The sequence below is a fragment of the Ovis aries genome, chromosome 8 (assembly GCF_016772045.2).
Source record: "Ovis aries strain OAR_USU_Benz2616 breed Rambouillet chromosome 8, ARS-UI_Ramb_v3.0, whole genome shotgun sequence".
In the NCBI taxonomy this organism is placed as follows: domain Eukaryota; kingdom Metazoa; phylum Chordata; class Mammalia; order Artiodactyla; family Bovidae; genus Ovis; species Ovis aries.
The window spans coordinates 29178560-29197253 of record NC_056061.1 but is presented as its reverse complement, the minus strand read 5'-3'; the positions used below and the strand labels follow the sequence as shown (position 1 = coordinate 29197253).

The window sequence follows — 18694 nt, the reverse complement described above, 5'->3', positions numbered from 1 at the left end:
AAGGAGTAACAGAGAAAACCATGAGACACAGAACACAAGTATCAAATCGGCAGAAATAAACCCATCATACTGGTGATTTCATTAAAAATAAATGCAGGGACTTCCCTACTGGTCTAGTGGCTAAGACTCAACACTCCCAAGGCAGGAGCCCCAGGTTTGATCCCTGGTGAGAGAACTAGATCCCATATGCAACAACTAAGAGTTGTTAAACTAAAAGTACTCCTGTACCGCAAGGAAGATAGAAGATCCCGCATACTGCAACTAAGACCTGGCACAACCAAATAAATAATGTTTTTTTTTTAAATAAATGGATTAAGGGAGAAAATATTTGCAAATGAAATGACCAATAAGGCGTTAATCTCAAAAACACAAAAAAAGCTCACACAACTTGACAGCAAAAAAGTAAACAAGCTGATTAAAAAAAAACAAGAACTGATCAGACATTTTCCCAAAGACACACACAGGCCAACAGGCACAGGAAAAGATGCCCAACACTGTTAATTATCAGAGTAACATAAATTAAAACCACAATGAAATAGCACCTCATACCTGTTAGAATGGCTATCGTCAAAAAGACCACAAATAAATGCTGGGAAGGATGTGAAGAAAAGGGAACCCTTGTACACTGTTGGTGAGGATAAAAATTGGAGCAGCTGCTGTGGAAAACAGTAAGACTCAGCAATTCCACTCCTAGGTAAGTATCAGATAAAAAAGAAAACACTAATTTGAAAAGATGCCTGCACCCCAATGTTCATGTGGGTGAGTGGACTCAATTGTATCTGATTCATTGAGAACCCATGGACTATAGCCTGCCAGGCTCCTCTGTCCATGGAATTTACCAGGCAAGAATACTGGAGTAGGCTGCCGTTTCCTACTCTGAGGATCTTCCCCACCCAAGGAACAAACCTGCATTTCTGGAGTCTCTCGCATTGGTAGGTGGATTCTTTACTCTGAGCCACCTGGGAAGCCCTCCAATGTTCACAGCAGCATTATTTTCAATTCCTATATTATGGAAGCAACCTACGTGTCCATCAATAGATGAATGGATAAAGAAGATGTGGTTTTTAGTATAGACGTACGTGCGTGTAAGTGTTTATTACAATGGACTACTACTCAGCCATTTAAAAATAATGAAAGTTTGCCATTATCGATAACAATGGACTTGGAGTGCATTATGTTAAGTCAGACACACAAAGACAAATACTGTATGATACCATTTATATGTAGAATCTAAAAAATAAAACTAATGAACAGCCTCACAGATAGAGAACAAACTAGCAGTTACCAGTGGGAAGAGAAAAGAAGGGAAGGGCAAAACAGGGACGGGGATTAAGAGGTGCAGACTACTGTGCATAAAATAGATAAGCTACAAGGGTATATTGTACAACACAGGGAATGCAGGCAGTATTTTTTAATAACTATAGATGGAGTACAGCCTTTAAAAATTGTAAATCACTATGCTGTTCTCTTGAAACTTATATTATACATGCACTGTACAATTAAAAAAATTTTTAACAACTGTAAACCAAAATGGATTATATACACCAATCAAAAGGCAGACATTATCAAAAAACTTTTATCCTCTCTACAAGAGACACACTTAAGATTCAAAAACAAAAATAGGTTAAAAGTGGAAGGATGGGAAATGATACACAGCTTACAACTAACCATAAGAAAGCTGGAGTCACTGTGTAAGTATCAGATAAAACTGACTTTAAGACCAAAGAACTGAGATTCTTGGCAAAAAGTCTTAAAGAAATGTTTTCCTCCTTGGCTTTGGTAACTTGAAAGGAAAGAAGATACAAATTTAATAACTGTCCCTTCCCCACAGGAGAAGGAAATGGCAACCCACTCCAGTATTCTTAGCTGGGAAATCCCATGGACAGAGGAGCCTGACGGGCTACTGTCTATGGAGTCACAAGAGAGTCAGACATGACTTAGCAACTAAACAACCACCACCTCCTCTATTATCCATTTCTATGCTTTTTTTTATTGTGGTAAAATGTACATAACATAAAAATTACCATTTTACATGAATGGAGTTCTGCACCGTTAAGTACATTCATTGTTGTGCAACCCTCGCTACCATCCGCTGACAAAACTCCCATGTTTAAAAGAATACATTCTATAAGAATATGAGTACCGGCCTTTTCTGGTGGTCTAGTGGTTAAAAATAAACCTGCCAGTGCAAGGGACACAGGTTCAATCCCTGGTCAGGGAAGATCCCACACGATGTGGAGCAACAAAGCCCTCGAGCGGCAACTGCTGAGCCCATGTGTTTAGAGCCCACGCTCCACAGCAAGGGCAGCCGCTGCAGTAAGAAGCCCATGCAACAAGGAGTAGCCCCCGCTCATTCCAACTAGAGAAAGCCTGCGTGCAGCAACAAAGACCCAGCACAGCTGGGGCGGGCGGGGAGGGGGGAGTAAATAAATCTCAAAAAAAAATAGTAATAAGAGTAACCGGATTCTTAAGAGTTTTGACCTTTCATTAAGCACACTCCAAGGGTAAATCAGAGTGCTTGTGGGGGAAAGAAATGCAGATCCGGTAATATATATGTTACAAAACTAATCTTTTACTGAAATCAGCACTCTCTTCTTTTTTCTGACAGTACAATAAAAACCTACAGGCAATTATCAGATAACGACAGCAGCAGCTAGTATTAACTTAACAAGATAGTACTTAAAAGTCCATAACACACATCATTTAATTTTAGGAAGATCCTAACACTTTCATCTTAGGATGGACAAAAGGTTCAGAGAGGTTAACTGCCCAAGGGCACTCAATTAGTAGGTAGTGTAAAACCAGGCATGAATTCATGTTCATAGTTCAAGTGTTCTTAGAACACATTAAACATTATCTCCCCCAAAGTTAGTAGAAGCTCTAGAAAAATGAAAGTCCATGGTACATAAGGTACTACGCAAGCAGCACCTCAGTAGAGACTGTTTGTTCTTCTGCCACAACGTACTCTGCTCCAGTCTGCCTCCAGTTCCCTTCTACCAACACTAGGCTGGGAAAGACTGTCCCAGATGTTTAGATCAAACGGGAGAGAAGTCTAGCTTCCTTGAGAGGAACACTTAAAACACTATGCCAGAGCTATTAGTTAAAGCTCAAAAAGAAAATGAGATATGGGTCAGGTCTTCAGCTAGTGGATTAGCAGTAGTGAGCGCTATACAGAGGCTGATGGAGAGAGAGAAACAAAATGTAATGTCAGCGCAAGGGCAGGAGATAACAGTAGTAAATAACAGCAACTATGAACTAAAACAACAAAATGTCTCTGAGGACTCTGGCAGAGAATACTGATATCAAAATTTCTAATTTTCTAGCAATACTGATATCAAAAAACTGCTAAGATATCTCTGAAACTAGATGATACTCAGTTTCCTAACGTAATAAAAAGGTCCTATCAAGAAAATAAGTCTATAACCTTTGTTTGGTTGGATTAAGAAAATCTATCTATTCTTAATGAAGAATGGGATGTGTATGAAGTCAGTTACACCTAGAGTTTGGCACAGGGCTAACAGTGACCAGATTGTGAGTGACCACTAACCAGAAACAGTGAGATAGGACGAAAAGGTAAAAAGCAAAACAAAATTTCAGGTCAAAAAGCGCTGAGTGCACTAGTCCCTTCATATATGAGCCATCCTGTATATTTGAGGCCAGTATCAACTATAGTCAACTAGACAAATGATACAAGTCAATGTCAATGCCAAGGAAACTGGACAAAGAGATGTCTAATAATTTGAATCTTAACTTTAAATAGCCCAATATAGTGAATGGCTATTGTATTAAAGTTGTTTTAGACAAAAATATCAGAAGTTCTAAAGGAAAGTAAATCGAAGAACATACTCATTCTAAATAATCCATTGAAGTATATTCGTAACTGATGTCCTACTTCAACCTAGCAAGTTTTTCTTAATTTTGTTTGATCAGATTCTATATAATTATAATCCTTCTAAAATACTGTTAGCTTTGACATTCTTGACGCTCTGGGTACCATATGTTTGATACATATTTTTATGGGTTTCATAACTGGATTTTTAAAAATCTATTCTGTCACAAATCAACGTAGGAGTTTTCAAAAGATTGTTTTTGTTCATTTTGAATGAATGCCTTGTTAAGATTCAGGTTTCTTCTCAAAACAGAAACAAAAAAAAAATATCTGACATTAGAAGAAATTGTATAGTTATACATTCACTGCTTAAAATCCTTAAATATATTTTAGACCTTGAGGCCTAGAATCACAAGTTGCAAAGGTCAAAATACTTTTCTCTTAAGGTGTGCAGTAAATGGAGGATACTAGTGTTTTTAAGACTAGGCTTGAAATTACGGAGGGTCAAAGACCTTATAATAGAGTAGGAAATTTTTTCTAAGTTAAATTTTAAGCAAGAGCTAATAAGCTAAGATATTCATCACCCAAAACATTACTTGTCTAGTCTCAGAAGTTAGCACTCTCTTATACAAAGGCAAGAGATCACAACAGCAAGGGCAAACAACTGAATCAAAAATTATGTGGTTCTTTCTCTTATACTCAATCTTCCTAAAAAATTAAACACTAGTTATGCAGCGTTGTTAATTTTGACTTACACATGAACAGCCAAAGCAACAGTCTTTTAGTAATTTTCTCTATAGTTTGGAAAAATAATCCTCTACAGGCGATTAAAGTAACACATTCAATTTTTTCCATGAGAAAAAGTGTTTTTCTATGCCTTTGGTAAAACATCTTGGCAGACTAGAAGGCAAGGGATAATGAGAGCTGATGGTGCTAGATTCTGATGGAGACAAGAAAGATAAGGCTGTGTGGCCTATACCCAAGGCTCAGAATCAGGTTGAGCCCAGTCCCCACTGACTCTCATTCTCTTGGAGTGAGTCTATTGTGTTTCCTTCTGTTGGAAATTATCTTTATGACAGGGCCATGTCATTGTTATTAGTTTCCTATTGCTGCTTTAACAAATTACCACTAGTTTAGTAGCTTAAAACACCACCTATTATCTTATGGTTTTGGAAGTCAGAAGCTTGAAATGAGTCTCAGTGGGACAAATCAAGATGTCACTAGGGCTGCATTCCTTCTGGAGGGTCTAGGGAATGTGCATCCTTGTCTTACCTAGCCTCTGGAGGCTACTGGCATTCTTCAGCCCACGGTCCTTTCTTCCATCTTCAAAGTCCTCGATTAGATCACTCCAACCTCTACGTCCACTGTCACATCTTCTGTGACTAACTCTCCCACCTGTTTCACTTATAAGGGCCCTTGTGATTATACCAGACCCACCCAGATAATCCGGGACAACCTCTCCATCTCATGATCCTTGATTTGATCATATCTCCAAAGGTAACATTCTCATAAGTTAACACATTCAGATTCTAATTATTAGGAAGCAGAAATCTTTGGGGAGTTATTATTTCTGCACCCACAATAACCCAAGCCACAGGTGCCACCAATTATGACATTTGAAGATTCCTAACAAGTAATGTATGGTAGATAATGTTGCCACAAATTCTTTGAAACTACCGTCATCTGAGAGGTGGAGTTTATTTCTCCACCTCTGAATCTAGACTAGCCAGGACTTGTTTTGAGCAAGAGAATGTGGTAGAAGTGACAAGCAATTTTCTAAGCCTAAAACTCAAGAGGTCTTGCAACTTTCTATCTTCATTCTCTGGGAATGCTATTCTGAGACAGCCATATAAGAAAGTCAGTAGAGCCTACTGAGAATGAGAGGCCATGTGGAAGACAATGAGGTGCCCCAGGAGATAGACAGCCAGACATGCCAGCTCTCCAGCTCAAAACAGTTGCACAAATCAGCACACAGAAACTGCCCAGCCAGACCACAGAATGTAGGAAATAAATCACTGTTGTTGGGGTGGTTAGTTATGCAATTGACATAATATTGGTTACTGGGAAAAACCAGTCTACAATATTTACATATCTGGATGAGCTTTTGGCAGGAGGAATAAAGAAGGTCATTTGGGTTAGATGGGAGAGGAGAACAGCAGGTAGACTTTCATGGCTGTATCACAAAGCATGATCAGGCTGATACAGGAAATGACTGTTAAATAAAAATGACCCTGGCTATTTTTATGAACTGTTCTAACTGGAAATAAGAGCCATTACAATTTCTAAGAAGAGGCAGATAACTAAAACTATATCAAAGAAAACAGAGAAGAAAGTGCCTACCATACCAGCTGAGACACAGCAACTGCCCAAGACATGCTTAAAATAAAACAAACCAGAAATAAAGAGGTAGGGAAAGACGTTTGAGCCAGACAGTAACAATAGGTCCCAGGGCAGAAAGTGGTCAAAATCCAGTATTAATACTGTGTGACTTTGGCAGGTCATTGACAATGGAAAAGACAGGTGTTCTCTCTGGTCCTTCATGCAGGCTTGGGTTCTACTGTACATTATGACTATTTTCACGAAGTTCAGTTCAGTTCAGTCGCTCAGTCATGTCCAATTCTTTGTGACCCCATGAATCGCAGCATGCCAGGCCTCCCTGTCCATCACCAACTCCTGGAGTTCACTCAAACTCACATCCATCAAGTCGGTGATGCCATCCAGCCATCTCATCCTCTGTCGTCCCCTTCTCCTCCTGCCCCCAATCCGTTCCAGCATTAGAGTCTTTTCCAATGAGTCAACTCTTCGCATGAGGTGGCCAAAGTACTGAAGTTTCAGCTTTAGCATCATTCCTTCCAAAGAACACCCAGGACTGATCTCCTTGCAGTCCAAGGGACTCTCAAGAGTCTTCTCCAACACCACAGTTCAAAAGCATCAATTCTTTAGCGCTCAGCTTTCTTCAGAGTCCAACTCTCACATCCATACATGACTACTGAAAAAACCATAGCCTTGACTAGACGGACCTTTGTTGGCAAAGTAATGTCTCTGCTTTTGAATATGCTATCTAGGTTGTATCATTACATTGAACTGAATGAAATCAAACTGACCTACCTCCCCACCTCCAGTCTATAAGCTTCCTGCCTTTAAGAGCAAGCCATACATTAACACAGTGACTAGCATGTACTAGGTGGTTCATAAATGTTCATTTATTGGACAGTTTTAGGGAAAACTGATCAAAGAAAACATCCAGTCCTGTTTCAGGTTGGTGTGAACTTCTAAATGCAGCAACCACATCTTTTTAAACTTAGCATTCCAGTTCGGTTCAGTCGCCCAGTCAGGTCCGACTCTTTGCAACCCCGTGAACCGCAGTACACCAGGCCTCCCTCTCCATCACCAACGCCTAGAGTCCACCCAAACCCATGTCCATTGAGTTGGCCCACGGGAGCCACTCAAATGTTAAGTTGAATCTAAAAAGAAATGTAGTTAGGAAAAAACTGATTACAGTCTTAAGAGAATAAAACTGGGCAAATGCACAGATTACAGATAAGAATCATATCTAACATCTAAGTGAAAATCTCTACAATTTATTTCAGCTTAAGTATATCAACATCATCTGCCCTTTTAAACTAAGATAAAAATTCTATCAATTTACTATATTGTTCCATTTTGAGACTATCACAGTTCCTCAATTTTCAACTTAACCCCTTTCTACAATTCACACATTAAACTTACCCACATCAGTAGTTCAACTAATACCAATTTAATCATTTAATAATGGCATACTGCTATAACATGTAGAGAATTACCATGTAAGAACACAAAACATTAAATGATGATATGGTATGAAAAAATTAATTCTGAGCTAGAAAATATCTAAACCCCAATCCTGTCTGGAACAAACTATAGTTTTGTCAGGCACCACCTTCAGTTTTGTCACTGGTTTATCAGCTGAAACTAAACCACCATGAACTAGCTACCTAACAGTTTTTATCAGCCCCAACTCTCTCTCTCTCTAGATATTCAAAGGAGTTTACAAAAGTATTCAAGTGAGAAAACTAGTTTTATAAACTGAAAATCTTTGTGGCTGGCCTTAATATGAACAGCAGATGTAATGACTCACAAGGTTAGATTGTGTCTTTGCAAAAACTCGACCTTTAGAAGGAAAAAATGGTGTCTACTATTTCATTCAGGACTCAAGAACAGGACCACATTTTACAATCAAATAAGATTCTCCAGGTGCTGTGCTTTCCACTACTCCAAAGCTACATAAAACATAGGCTGGCCAACTTTTTCTCAAATGGCAAGACAGTAAATATTTTAGGCTGTTGAAACTACTCCTGTCCTTTCAGTGCAAAAGTGGTCATAAATACTATGTAAACAAAATATTAAAAGATATGCTGTGTTATAATAAAACATTAAATAGGGAAGCCCACAGCTGCTGATCCCTGTTCTATAGTGATCAGTGTTTTAAGACTGTTCTCCGTTATATAATATGAGGGAAATCTTTGAGTGTAAATTTAAACAAAGGTCTGGTGATACACAGAAGTATGCCTAGCCTACAGGACTTTTATCTTTGTTTCCACATGAAAATGATCCGTAATGTCATGGCAAAAGAGGAGATATTGAGAACTAGACATAAGAAAAGGAACTTTGAGGCTCCTTTGTTCCTCTAAATGAATCAGAATTTTCAAACTTACTACAGAACAGAGAAGCTCATCCCACAAGGACAGGAAGGGGAAAAATGGAAAGTAAACAAGCTATAGGTGGCAGGTGTGGCATAATTTTAGGAAAGCCAAGGAAACAGAGATGCTACTTCATTTATAAAAGTCTAGAGAGCAAAGAATTAGAAAGTCATCATTCTAGTATTGTTAGGCACTAAGTAATTAAAGTTATTTTGTCTTCCTAGGGTTCCCTGGTAAGAGACACTGACCTCACTCATTTAGGTGGCTCAAACAATATACTCCATTATACAATGTCATCAACTAAAACACTGGTCCCAAGTAAAACCTCCTACATAGTTTTAAACAGTCACTGAAGGCAAAAAAAAAAAAAAGTTAATCATGTATTTTCCGTACTTCTAACCCAAACTCGATCCCATGATATACTTCTATCGAACATGCCATGTCTTCATGCCTGCCTCCTTTTTCTACTCACCAAAATTTTCTCTGGAAGGGGTCAAACTTATTTACATCAAGAAAATAAAAATAAAACAAAAACCAACTTACATTCAGGAGTGTCAAAACTAACAGGAGCTCAAATTTTATTTCTTACAAATAAAATAAACTTTCTCTAAACTTTGAAATCTCAGTCATCAGCAAACAAAGAAAAAAAAGACAAGATGAGAATGTTGCCATGCCACACCCTAGAGGACGGACCCCAATCACTTCCTCACCACTGTGTGGAAGCAGAGAACAGTGTCTGTTCCTCCTTTCTTCACATGGCTGCCCAGCTAGACTAAATTCCGCAGCTTCCTTTATCGCCAAATGTGGCAATGGGGCAGAAATGTGCCTTCGCCTTGCCTAGAATGTGGATGTGATACCGGGAAGCTCAGTCAAGTCACAATGCCAGCCCTGGCCTGCTCAAGACTTCTTCACATGAAAAAATTAACTCAGTTTTTGAGGTCTCTGTGAGAACAGTCCAAACTATACTTTAACTGACCATATGTTATATTTTACTATGCTGTCCAATTTCATAGGTTCTAAGTTAAATATTTCTTTAAAAGAACACCTTATTTGGCTGAAAGCTTTAAATCATTTAACTAAGCAATCCATAAACAGCAGTACCAGGATTACAGTATTGATTTTCTCGGACACCATCTTTCTTATCTGATAGTCAAAAAACTGCTGGCTCTGCTTACATGGAAGCAGCATATTATGGTACAAACATAAAAGTATCTAAAAATAACATTTCAATCCTTTTTTTTTGGTAAGTATGACTGTGAAAGTGAGATGAAAAATCTCATGGAATCACCAAAATACCTGAAAATTAAGCACTAGTAGATTTTCCACTTTAAAGGTATAGAGTGGCAATACTACTAAAATACAAAGATTTCTTAAATGGATATAAATTTTGTCTCTTCCCGATTTCTGGCTTACTTTCATGATTATTACATAGGGATAGACATGATGGTATAAAACAGGGGTGAAAAGATCAGGCTTGGTTGAATGTAGTAAATGCTTCTCCTTCTTCCCCCAAAGCTAAGTTGTTGGCATGCTTTGATAGTATCTAAACTGTCTCCCCTTTAAAAATAGTTTTCATTTTTGGCCAATATCACTGGTTTTCCTCTCTGCTACATGTAAGGATCTGCTTCTTTTTCTCCCTTCCCTCCCCCCACTACCCTAGAATTTGCCCTTGTTTAAAATATAAATTTATTATTTTAATTGGAGGTTAATTTACAATATTGTATTGGTTTTGTGATACATCAACATGAATCCACCACAGGTAAACACGTGTTCCCCATTCTGAACCCCCTCCCTCCTCCCTCCCTGTACCATCCCTCTGGGTTGTCCCAGTGCACCAGCCCCAAGCATCCAGTATCATGCATTGAACCTGGACTGGCGATTCATTTCATATATGATATTATACATGTTTCAATGCCATTCTCCCAAATCATTCCACCCTCTCTCTCTCCCACAGAGTCCAAAAGTCTGTTCTATACATCAGTGTCTCTTTTGCTGTCTCATATACAGGATTATCGTTACCATCTTTCTAAATTCCATATATATGTGTTAGTATACTGTATTGGTGTTTTTCTTTCTGGCTTACTTCACTCTGTATAATAGGCTGCAGTTTCATCCACCTCATTAGAACTGATTCAAATGTATTCTTTTTAATGGCTGAGTAATACTCCATTGTGTATATGTACCACAGCTTTCTTATCCATTCATCTGCTGATGGACATCTAGGTTGTTTCCATGTCCTGGTATTATAAACAGTGCTGCGATGAACATTGGGGTACATGTGTCTCTTTCAGTTCTGGTTTCCTCGGTGTGTATGCCCAGCAGTGGGATTGCTGGGTCATAAGGCAGTTCTATTTCCAGTTTTTTAAGGAATCTCCACACTGTTCTTCATTGTGGCTGTACTCGCTTGCATTCCCACCAACAGTGTAAGAGGGTTCCCTTTTCTCCACACCCTCTCCAGCATTTATTGCTTATAGACTTTTGGCTTGCAGCCATTCTGACTGGCGTGAAATGGTACCTCATTGTGGTTTTGATTTGCATTTCTCTGATAATGAGTGATGTTGAGCATCTTTTCATGTATTTGTTAGCCATCTGTATGTCTTCTTTGGAGAAATGTCTATTTAGTTCTTTGGCCCATTTTTTGATTGGGTCATTTATTTTTCTGGAATTGAGCTGCATAAGTTGCTTGTATATTTTTGAGATTAGTTGTTTGACAGTTGCTTCATTTGCTGTTTTCTCCCATTCTGAAGGCTGTCTTTTCACCTTGCTTATAGTTTCCTTTGTTGTGCAGAAGCTACTACCCAAAGCAGTCTATAGATTCAACGCAATCCCTATCAAGCCACCAACGGTACTTTTCACAGAGCTAGAACAAGTAATTTCACAATTTGTATGGAAATACAAAAAACCTCGAATAGCCAAAGCAATCTTGAGAAAGAAGAATGGAACTGGAGGAATCAACCTGCCTGACTTCAGGCTCTACTACAAAGCCACAGTCATCAAGACAGTATGGCACAAAGACAGAAATATAGATCAGTGGAACAAAATAGAAAGCCCAGAAATAAATCCACACACCTATGGACACCTTATCTTTGACAAAGGAGGCAAGAATATACAATGGATTAAAGACAATCTCTTTAACAAGTGGTGCTGGGAAAACTTGTCAACCACTTGTAAAAGAATGAAACTAGAACAGTTTTTAACACCATATGCAAAAATAAACTCAAAATGGATTAAAGATCTAAACGTAAGACCAGAAACTATAAAACTCCTAGAGGAGAACATAGGCAAACACTCTCCAACATAAATCACAGCAGGATCCTCTATGACCCACCTCCCAGAATACTGGAAATGAGAACAAAAATAAACAAATGGGACCTAATTAAACTTAGAATTTGCCTTTTAAAAAATCTCATCGAGGCTACCAACCACTGTGGCTCTGTTTTTTTTTTCATACTTCTCTGTTGCCTGTCATCTCTCAAGAGACAGAGAGCGTGGTGCCACCAGGTACAATCCTTGCTGCACATCAGCAAGCTGCCCTTGCTGGGGTGCTTTTTAAATTACCACTTCCCAAATCCCACCCTAACCCAATTAAAAAAGAATCTAAAGGATTTCAAAAGCTCCCCAGGTGATAACGAATGTTCAGTGAAGGTGAAAGAAAAAATATGGCCTCTGAAGATCACAAAATCTATATTCAAATCCCAGTTTTGCAATTTAATAGCTGTGATTTTGGACAAGTTACTCAACCTTCCTAAATTTCATTTATTCCTAAAGTATCCACTGCATGTCAAGCACAATGTCAGCTGTTGAGTTAGGGTGATCATGACAGTCCCCGTCCTCTAGAAGGTTACAGAACAAATAGGAATTACAGGGAAAAAAGTGAAAGTCGCTCAGTCATGTCCAATTCTTTGCAACCCCCATGGGCTGGAGCTCACCACGCTCCTTTGTCCACGGAATTCTCCAAGCAAGAATACTGGAATGGGTAGCCATTCCCTCCCCAGGGCATCTTCCAGACCCAGGGATTGAACCTGAGTCTCCTGCATTGCAGGATTACCATCTGAGCCATCAGGGAAGCCCATACAAGCAAACAAATGTAATCCTAAAAGGGCTACAAGGACATACAGGGAGGAAATCCAGTCTAGATTCCAGGGATCAGCAAAATCTCTAAAAGGGTAAAAGCAAGGCTGAGTTCTGCAGGACAAGTAATGATAGCCAGATAAGGCTGCTAAAGCAAGACAGAGGAGGAAGTGTATGCAAAGGCCTGGATAGAAGTCAGCTTATTTGGGAGATATAAGTAGTTCAGCAAGACTAAAATGAGAATGAGGGAGGAACAAGAGATGAGGATAAACAATGACTTCAGCTTCCACATTTGCAAAATAAAGATATTATTTGCTCTGCTTGGTTACTCAAAGATTAAATTACATATACAGCAAACTGTCTGGAACACAACAGGTACTCAGGTGATAAATTCCCTTACTTTTCAGCTTATACATAAGAAGCTTGACTTTAATAAGCATTTCGAGCCAATCAACCACACACTTTTTCTTCAGGTGATTTCATCATAGCACAGAATTCAACAGTACATTCTTTTCAGCTGTTTTGTTTTTCTGGGGTGCATCTTATCTACTGTGGATTAATGAAGAGTCAACTCTTAGGTCTCAAAGATGCTAATATTGAGACGTCTAAAGGTTCAGACACTTGAGGGTTCCCCAGGATGTAGATAAAAAAGGTTTTAATGTATTGTTTAAATGAACTGAAGCTGTGAAGCAATACAGAACGAGGACCACAATACTTCAAATCCAACCCTGACTCTGATACTCATATGAGCTTTGTGCTTGGTCGCTCAGTGGTGTCTGACTCTTTACAGCCCCATGGACTATAGCCTGCCAGGCTCCTCTGTCCATGGGATTCTCCAGGCAAGAATACTGGAGTGGGTAGCCATTTTCTTTTCCAGGGGATCTTTCAGACCCAGGCATCAAATCCAGGTCTCCTTCACTGCACACAAATTCTTTACTGTCTGAGCCATCAGGGGAGCCCTGACTTTGACTTGAGTTAGATATCAATGATTTACGTTGGGTAAGAGACATTTTTCTGTGTCTTGGTTGGTTCCCTTATCTGCCAAAATGAACAATATAAAACAGGATCCCTTAACACAATATAACAGAGCTACTTTTTAATTGCCACTGCGTCACTCCCCCCACATTAAGGGATGGGTTAGGTAAGAACAGACTCTTCAAAGCTATCTTTCCCTGACAGAGATCCTGGAGGTCAGCCATAGCTGGCAGCAAAGATGTATATCAGACTTTTCATGGTCAATTGATAAACCTACCTAGATTCTGCAGATGTCCTTCGGCTCCAAAACGCTTTGATTCTTCTAAATACTATTTTGGCCCTTTAAGAATTAATTCACATAAACCCTAAAAACAAGTCTAAAAATTAATTTATTTCTGAAGAGAATATTAATGACTCAATTTAAAATGAGAGGACTCATCCAGAGAAGAACTACCAGTACAAGTTCAGAATGGCAAATACTGTCAAGATGCTACTTTCATTATCTTTCCCGGTACAAGGTTTATTAGTGAACTTTACTATTCAGTTTTATGTTTCAATATGCCTCAACTTAAAAAAGCTACTTTTAGAAGCATGTGAGGTGATGTTAATGAAAATTGCGGTGGTAGTCATTTATGTATATAGCAATCATTATGTTGTACACCTTAAATACAATTTTATATGTCAATTAGATCTCAAACTGAAAAAAGAAATCAATACTAGCACAATCACAGGAAACATACTACCTTAAAACATGTCTGTGTGTGCTTAGGTGCGTAGTTGCTCAGTTGTCTCTGACTCTTTGTGACCCGCTGGACTGTAGCCCACCAGACTCCTCTCTCATGGAATTTCCAGGCAAGAATACTGGAGTGGGGTGCCATTTCCTACTCCAAGGGATCTTCCCAACCCAGGAATTGAACCTGAGTCTCTTGGGTCTCCTGCGCTGGCAGGCAGATTCTTTACCACTAGAACCATGGGGGAAGCCCTCACCTTAAAATATGGAGACTTCTATTAAATATTTTTGGTCTTAAGTGTGAAATTTACTACATTCTGAATGGCATCACAACTTCCCACATGGAATGACACAAATGTATTAGATTTCTTGGTAAGAAAATCAAATGATTTTAGTAACTCACCTGCACATTAACGTAGAGAATATAGTCAGCTGATCAATGACTTTTAATTTAGAAGTAACTGTACTTAGAAAGAAGTAACTTTTGAGTGCCTATTATATACCAGTCGCTGTGCTAAAGAGACTTATGTGTATTATGTCATTAGTCCTCTGAGGTAAGTACAGTCATCTCTCAGTATCCATGGGGGATCTGGTTCCAGGATACACACACCTCCATATTAAAATCTGCAGATGCTCAAGTTCCTTATATAAAATGGTTTAGTATTTGCATATAACCTACGCACATCCTCTCTTTCACTTTAAACCATCTCTAGGTTACTTATAATACCTAACACACAATGCATATGTTATATATATAGCTGCTGGTGTGCAGCAAATTCAAGTTTTGCTTTTTGGGACTTTCTGGAATTTTTTTCCAACTACTTTAGATCTGTGGTTGGTTGAATATTCATATGCAGAACCAGCATCCTCAAATACAAAGAATCAACTGTACTATTATTAGCACACTTATTTTACAGAAGGGAAGTGGACCTTAGATTTTGCACCTTACTCAGTTATTCTTTGAACTCAGAGCTCAAGAAAAATCCTTAAACTCACTCTGGTTCAAAGCAGTTTTCTCTAGGTACAATACACCTTAATTAACTTAAAGTCTTCAGAAAATTAAAGCCACATTATAGCACAAACTTTATAAACAGTGACTGAATTTCCCCTTCAGTTTTCTCTTTAATATGCCAAAATAATTCTAGAACCTGAGGTTTCCAAATCCTTTAATCATTTATGGTGCTCTCTGCTATGCCTACCATTAGAATGATTTTAAAAAACATTAATACTGTATCAATTATTTTTAAAAGCACAGAGATAATCAAGAGATCCTAATAGTCTTAAACACTACCCTCAAACCAAAAGATAAATGGAGATTGGGAAACTTGCATTCTAAAGTGCCACCATCCAGATAAAATTACTCTGTGAATTAGAGTAATTTCAATCAGATTCTATAAAATGGAACATTTTTCTCAAGACTAAAATTAGAGTGTAACCATAGGATAGTTTAAGGGCCCAAACTTTGGAACATAAAATGGTGTGACACGTGTCAAATTCAACAGCAGAAGGCAAGCAGCAGGGGCTAGGGAGAGAAGGAACAGTTTAGAAAAATAGTAATAAATGACAAAATGACTTACCTATTCCTCTCACTGGCAGTTGTACCTTAATTACTCTCAAAAATCACATGCTGCTAAAATAAGTCCTAATATCTTACTATACGGTGTCCTGCATTTACAGTTAACACATTACATTATTAAGAGAATCCCCAATGGTATTTCATAAGCATTAGAAACAATTATATTTTCTTAGAAGGCACAAGCACTTATGACTTAACAGTTATTAACACATAACAAACCGGTGTACATAATCTAACAAACCAATGTAGGTGTATATTACCTCTGAGGTAAGTACAGTCATCTCTCAGTATCCATGGGGGATACTGTTAATTCCTTAACTCATTAATCACTCTTTAAAAGGATTACTTTCTTCAAAATACAAATGACAATAACATAAGCACAATTTAAAGTGTCACATAAGCTATTTGGTAATAAAAATCAAATGAATTTTTTTTAATTGTTATTATACTTAAAGTCCATTTACTATGTAAGAACTCAGCATGACAAACACAAAGTTATTAAATGAGGAGATTCCACTTCAGTTGTGTGACAGGAAGTACTAGCTCTGGAAGTTTAGAAACAGGAATACCAAGCTCTGCTGTAGCACAAGAAATAAAGGAAAATATGCTGATGAATGAGAGTAAAAGAAGTTCTTTTCAGTTACAACCTGCGATATATTAAAGGCAATCCAAAACCATTCCAAAAGTTAAGGGGAAAAAAATGCCTCATTTTTTTTTCACTAGGCTTACACGACAATATGCTTCCTTAGGTACACTGGAATTCAGATTCTGCAGTTTCGTGTAACAAGACTGCTTGTGACTCATGTTTTACACATCCTTAGAGAGACAAGGGTGACTTGTACCATTTAACAGGTTAGTTTCATATTTTAAGTTGGATGATTATTACATTTTTATAGCAACACATAAGTAATATTTTTAAGTGTCTGAGTTTCACAACAGTGAATAAACTGAACGTTACTAAACTGTACAGTTAAAAATGGTTAAGATGGTATATTCTATCTTACCACACAAAAAATGAGAAAGTTAATGAGAAATTACTCCACTTGAATGTTAATAGTAACTTGTTACATAAAATTTGATTACTCGTAAACCAAATTCTTAGGCTTAATTTTTAGTAATTTGTTACTGTCATTAGGAGCTGGATTCGTTTCACTGTAACTAATTTTTAAAGATACTTCCATACATGAGGAAATTCTTTAATTCTGAAGTAGAGTGTGAGAATGAAGCACTATTCTCAATTAGCATCTTTCAAATCATCTGAATTACTTACTGCCAACAAATACTGGTTATGAAATTATAAATGTGGTTCTACTTCAGCTGATTCTTTCATTCAGTGAAGTGCAAATCTCGAAATTAGGAGAGCAAGATCCCTAAATGATCTTTTCTTAAAGCAGTGTAGTCTTCATTGTGAGGCAGGCAACACTTCCCACTCCTCAGCCTTTAGCACAATTGTGGCCCAAAATACTAAGGTCAATCATTTTCCATCACCGTTTTCTCACCTGGCTCAGCCCTACCAAATTTGACAGGCTTTTGTAAACTTTCTGGAGGTTCTGTTCAGAAAAGCGTGCAATCTAGGTGAGTTTGGTAGCACGGAAGGGCCTGAGAGGAATCAGCTTGGCTTGGCCGACTCGGGGTGGGGCGGGGGGAATAGTCTCCAGGAAAAGAAAACCGGATTGGCTTCAACTTTGCGCAAACCCTCTTTCTCAGTCACAGATAGCTCCATCCTCGATAAAGGGCTGTGTTCTGGAAAGATCTACCCCCTTTCCAACTCAAATGTCATTCCCAGATCAGCTGCTTGAGGGGCCAGAGGCGCTCAACCCACGCCCTCTTCTCCGAGTACCTTCTTCAAGTGCCAGCGCTGGCCTCAGCTCACCCTACAAGCCCCCATCCAAGCCCTGCACGAAAGCCCTACACGAAGACTGGCCCTGGCCTGGACCCCGCCCGTGGACAAGTCTGCCCCACCGTGTCAGCACGGGTCCCCGCCTGGGCGGCCGTGGCCGTTTGAGGGTCTGCGCTCCATGGTCCGCGGCGGACAGCCGGGACCACAGGAGTCTCTCCGTAGGGGGAAAAGACGGCCTCACCTTGACCCTGATCTCGTAGGTGGTGAAGCGGCCCCGGCCGACCCCCACTGTCTGCGGGTTGCTCACATCGATCTCGAGGAAGTTGCTGGGAGGCCCGTAGGCGTCATTCAGGTTCTGCGGCTTGGTGATCAGCCGCCGGGTGTCCGCCACGGTCTCCGCCATTTCGCTGCTACTGCAGCCACCGCCGCCGCCGCGCCGCCGCGGACTCCCTCCGCCTCCTCAGCGTTCTACCGACACCTCCGCCGCCGCTGCTGCTGCCCGCCGCGGGGACACCAGGCTCGCGCGCAGCGGTCGCAAGGCGAACGAGCACGTAGAGCGGGCGTTCACCCCCACGCGCGTAGCTCCTCCCCGCGTCCCTCCGGCTTCCGCCTCCTGTGCCCTGGAGGGAAACAGCTGACCTGTCGAAACTTCGCGCCCGAGACCCGGGAGACCCAGCGGAAGCCGCGGAAGGGGACTGGGTCTAGGCAGAGAAGGGGAAACGCAGTCTTGGAACTTGGAGGTGCGAACAGGTTCCGGCCGGACTACAGAGCCCACAATGCACCGGGCGAGCGCGCCCCCGCCGGGCTGAAGCAGAGCTGCTACGGGCTCGATTTCCGTGTCGGGATTGGTTTCCGTGTCGGCCTCGGCCTGGAGCAGTGGAAAGAGCACTAGGCGAGATCTTCGCGGCCTTGGAAGACGCGGGGACAAAAGTTAAATGGCGAGCTAGAGGAGGTTTGCCCACAGTCCGAGCAAAATTGCCTACGCTAATTCAAT

The 18694-nt window shown here is 39.8% G+C and overlaps 1 protein-coding gene across 1 annotated transcript in view; it reads right to left on the bottom strand.

The window, feature by feature from the left end:
* Positions 1 to 18236, bottom strand: part of SNX3 (sorting nexin 3) — a 48879-nt gene extending 30643 nt beyond the window's left edge. The window contains exon 1 of the mRNA XM_004011226.6: positions 17942 to 18236. Within this exon, the coding sequence (XP_004011275.1) occupies positions 17942 to 18103 (162 nt within the window). The 5' untranslated portion in view covers positions 18104 to 18236. The remainder of the gene's footprint in view (positions 1 to 17941) is intronic.
* Positions 18237 to 18694: the final 458 nt, after the last annotated feature.